The sequence below is a fragment of the Arachis duranensis genome, chromosome 3 (genome assembly GCF_000817695.3).
Source record: "Arachis duranensis cultivar V14167 chromosome 3, aradu.V14167.gnm2.J7QH, whole genome shotgun sequence".
Taxonomy (NCBI): domain Eukaryota; kingdom Viridiplantae; phylum Streptophyta; class Magnoliopsida; order Fabales; family Fabaceae; genus Arachis; species Arachis duranensis.
Genome location: NC_029774.3, coordinates 21,417,764 through 21,420,173, shown reverse-complemented (window position 1 = coordinate 21,420,173; position 2,410 = coordinate 21,417,764). Strand labels below are relative to the sequence as shown.

The 2,410-nt window shown below is 31.7% G+C and overlaps 1 protein-coding gene across 1 annotated transcript; it reads right to left on the bottom strand.

Annotated features, from left to right (window-relative positions):
* Positions 1–301: 301 nt before the first annotated feature.
* Positions 302–2,410, bottom strand: LOC107478131 (GPI-anchored protein LLG3). The gene is made up of 3 exons (XM_016098282.3): positions 2,177–2,410; positions 1,994–2,050; positions 302–983 (listed from the first exon to the last, which is right to left on the bottom strand). Exons 1-3 carry the CDS (start codon positions 2,268–2,270, stop codon positions 610–612), a joined length of 525 nt encoding a protein of 174 aa, XP_015953768.1. The 5' UTR covers positions 2,271–2,410; the 3' UTR covers positions 302–609.

Here is a 2,410-nt window from a genome sequence, read left to right as displayed (position 1 = left end):
TGGTCCTTGATATAGTAACAGAATTTCCATATGATTTTAAAAGAGTTGGCTACATACTCTCCATGATTCAATAATATTTTTCCATTTTTCAAATTGAGTTGTGAAGATCGTTGTATCAACAACCAGATTTTGTTTAAATAAGTAACATTATTTATATGGATCAAAACGATGATCCAAACTCCAAAGTGATTTATCAAAAATCATACTAAGTCATTAAGATATCAGTGATACATAGATAATATATGGCTATGAACACAGTTTATAACTTTGTATGACAAGAAAAATGAAGCAAACTGAAAAATTTTGCCAACGAAATAAAATCATTTGTATAATTTTGGTACAATGTATAATACATCTTTGTATATAACCTAAAACACTTTGTCTCACTGCGTAACATTAGTTACACGGATCAAACAATGCCACAATAATTTATCATAAATAATTGTCAAGTCAATCACATCTGCAGCATGCATCTTTACATATTTAAAATAGAGAATCACGAACGTTACAGAATGATAAAGCAATCTTGTTCCGAAAATTATGAGATCAAAATAGTGATTGCTATAATAGTTAAAAAAAACTTGACCCAATTGACATAAGAGAGAGCCTTCAGAAAAGTTGGAACAAAAGACCAATGAAACCAAGTATGGCCAATAACAACATAGAGTCATAAGGAGCAGCAAGATGAGCAGAGTTAGAAACAGAGGAACTGTTATTGGATGTTGTTTGGACATTGGTGCAATCAAGGCCTTCATTGCCTTCTTTGCACTCATTAGCAAAGAGGCCAGGAGGGTACTTTCCATAGATGTTTATGTAACTGAACATGACTGAGGCACAATCAGTTGCCATATCATTGATTTCATTGATGAAAGGGCATGCAAATTGCTTGAATGCTTCACAGCAAACCTTTTGTGGGTATTGTGGTCCTTTGCATTGGCTTGTTAGGATTGTGTAGTTCTGATTCTCAAAGTCAACTCCACAAGCTGCACATTATAGGACATAAAAAGTACATTTATCAGTGGATTCAGCCAGAGAAATGCTTTGTGTACTTATTCTGTCTTATACACGGAATCGACACATGCTAATGAGATATGAGACCCCTTAGAAAGACGGAGTGAGAATACCCTAACAAAATTATGACATCTCTAAGTGGTTTTATTGCTCAGGAGAAGTATTATTTTAATTCTTAATGTTTGGGTCAACTTCTAATTTAACGAAGTGAGTAACTTAAAAGTTAACAATATTAATAGTTAAGTCATATATTAGCTAGTATTAAGAAAATATAACCAAAATCTTGTTGTAACGATTCGTTTTTTAGTTCTCTTTCTTGTACAAAACTCTAAATCCTATTAATCAATCATCAATACTCTAGGATCAAAGAAAAATATTTTATATTGGTGATGATTGGTGGCTGATTTTACTTGTATAGTGAAATAGAACATTATTGACTTTTATAACATGTTAAATATTCATATCAAATTTAACGGTAGAACAACATTAAATCTGTTTGAAACTTTTTGGAACAACGTTAAGGATTAAATTAGAAGTTAGATTAAAAAATTTGGGACTAAAATAGTATTTTATCATGTTACTTATTAGAGAATCATAATGCAACAAACTTGTCATCATTTGGCATGATCAAGGCCAATACATTCAATTCCTAAAAAATCAGTTTGATTTCAGGTACTTTGTAACTTTACACTGCCTACATTTGATTGAAAGAAAATCAATTGAAGAAGCATACCTATTTTAACTAAGACATCTAGATTAATGGTACCATTGGATTAAATTACTTGCAAATAAAAGATTACCTAATCTGGTTGAGTTACAAATAATCCGAAAATTTTAAAGTAATCCACATTATGTTCCAAGTGGTAATTTATCAATTCGATTATCACCTAAGTTATAACATTATAAAGATGTTCCAAATTCCAGCGTAATTATCTTCTGAATTACCACTAATCAAATTAGGTAATGCAAAATGTAATGTTACCTTTCTTAGCCTGTAGGAGGGAACGGGAGGTGGATCCCCCAGACTCAAATATATCATCTGTCTTAAACAAAATTCAACTACATTAACAAATATATAATAACAATGTGTAACTGTGATAATGTGGCAGTTCGCATGATTGGAAAAATAAAATAATGCAAAAACATGTGAAGATGGAAAATGTACTTGAAAGGAATGGGGAGGCAGTGGCCAATGTGGATATAAGGAAGAAATAGAGAATGGAAGAGAACAATGCCTTTGAACTCATTATCTCTTTCATTCTTACCCCTCTTTCTTATTTTGTTTTATTTTCCCCCCTTTCTCTTCGATGGATCTGCTTCTTTTGTTTTTGTTTTTGTTAAGGAATTGCGGTGTGAATGAATGGTGTTTTCATTGTAGCTGAGTTGCAATGGTTCTTCT

What these genes read in the sequence shown, in the direction of transcription:
- LOC107478131 (XM_016098282.3), bottom strand. Translation starts at nt 2,270, where the DNA reads ATGAAAGAGATAATGAGTTCAAAGGCATTGTTCTCTTCCATTCTCTAT. An exon ending in TGCCTCCCCATTCCTTTCAA is followed by an intron (nt 2,051 to 2,176) that starts GTACATTTTCCA and finishes TGTTTAAGACAG; the next exon opens with ATGATATATTTGAGTCTGGG. An exon ending in CCTCCTACAGGCTAAGAAAG is followed by an intron (nt 984 to 1,993) that starts GTAACATTACAT and finishes TATAATGTGCAG; the next exon opens with CTTGTGGAGTTGACTTTGAG.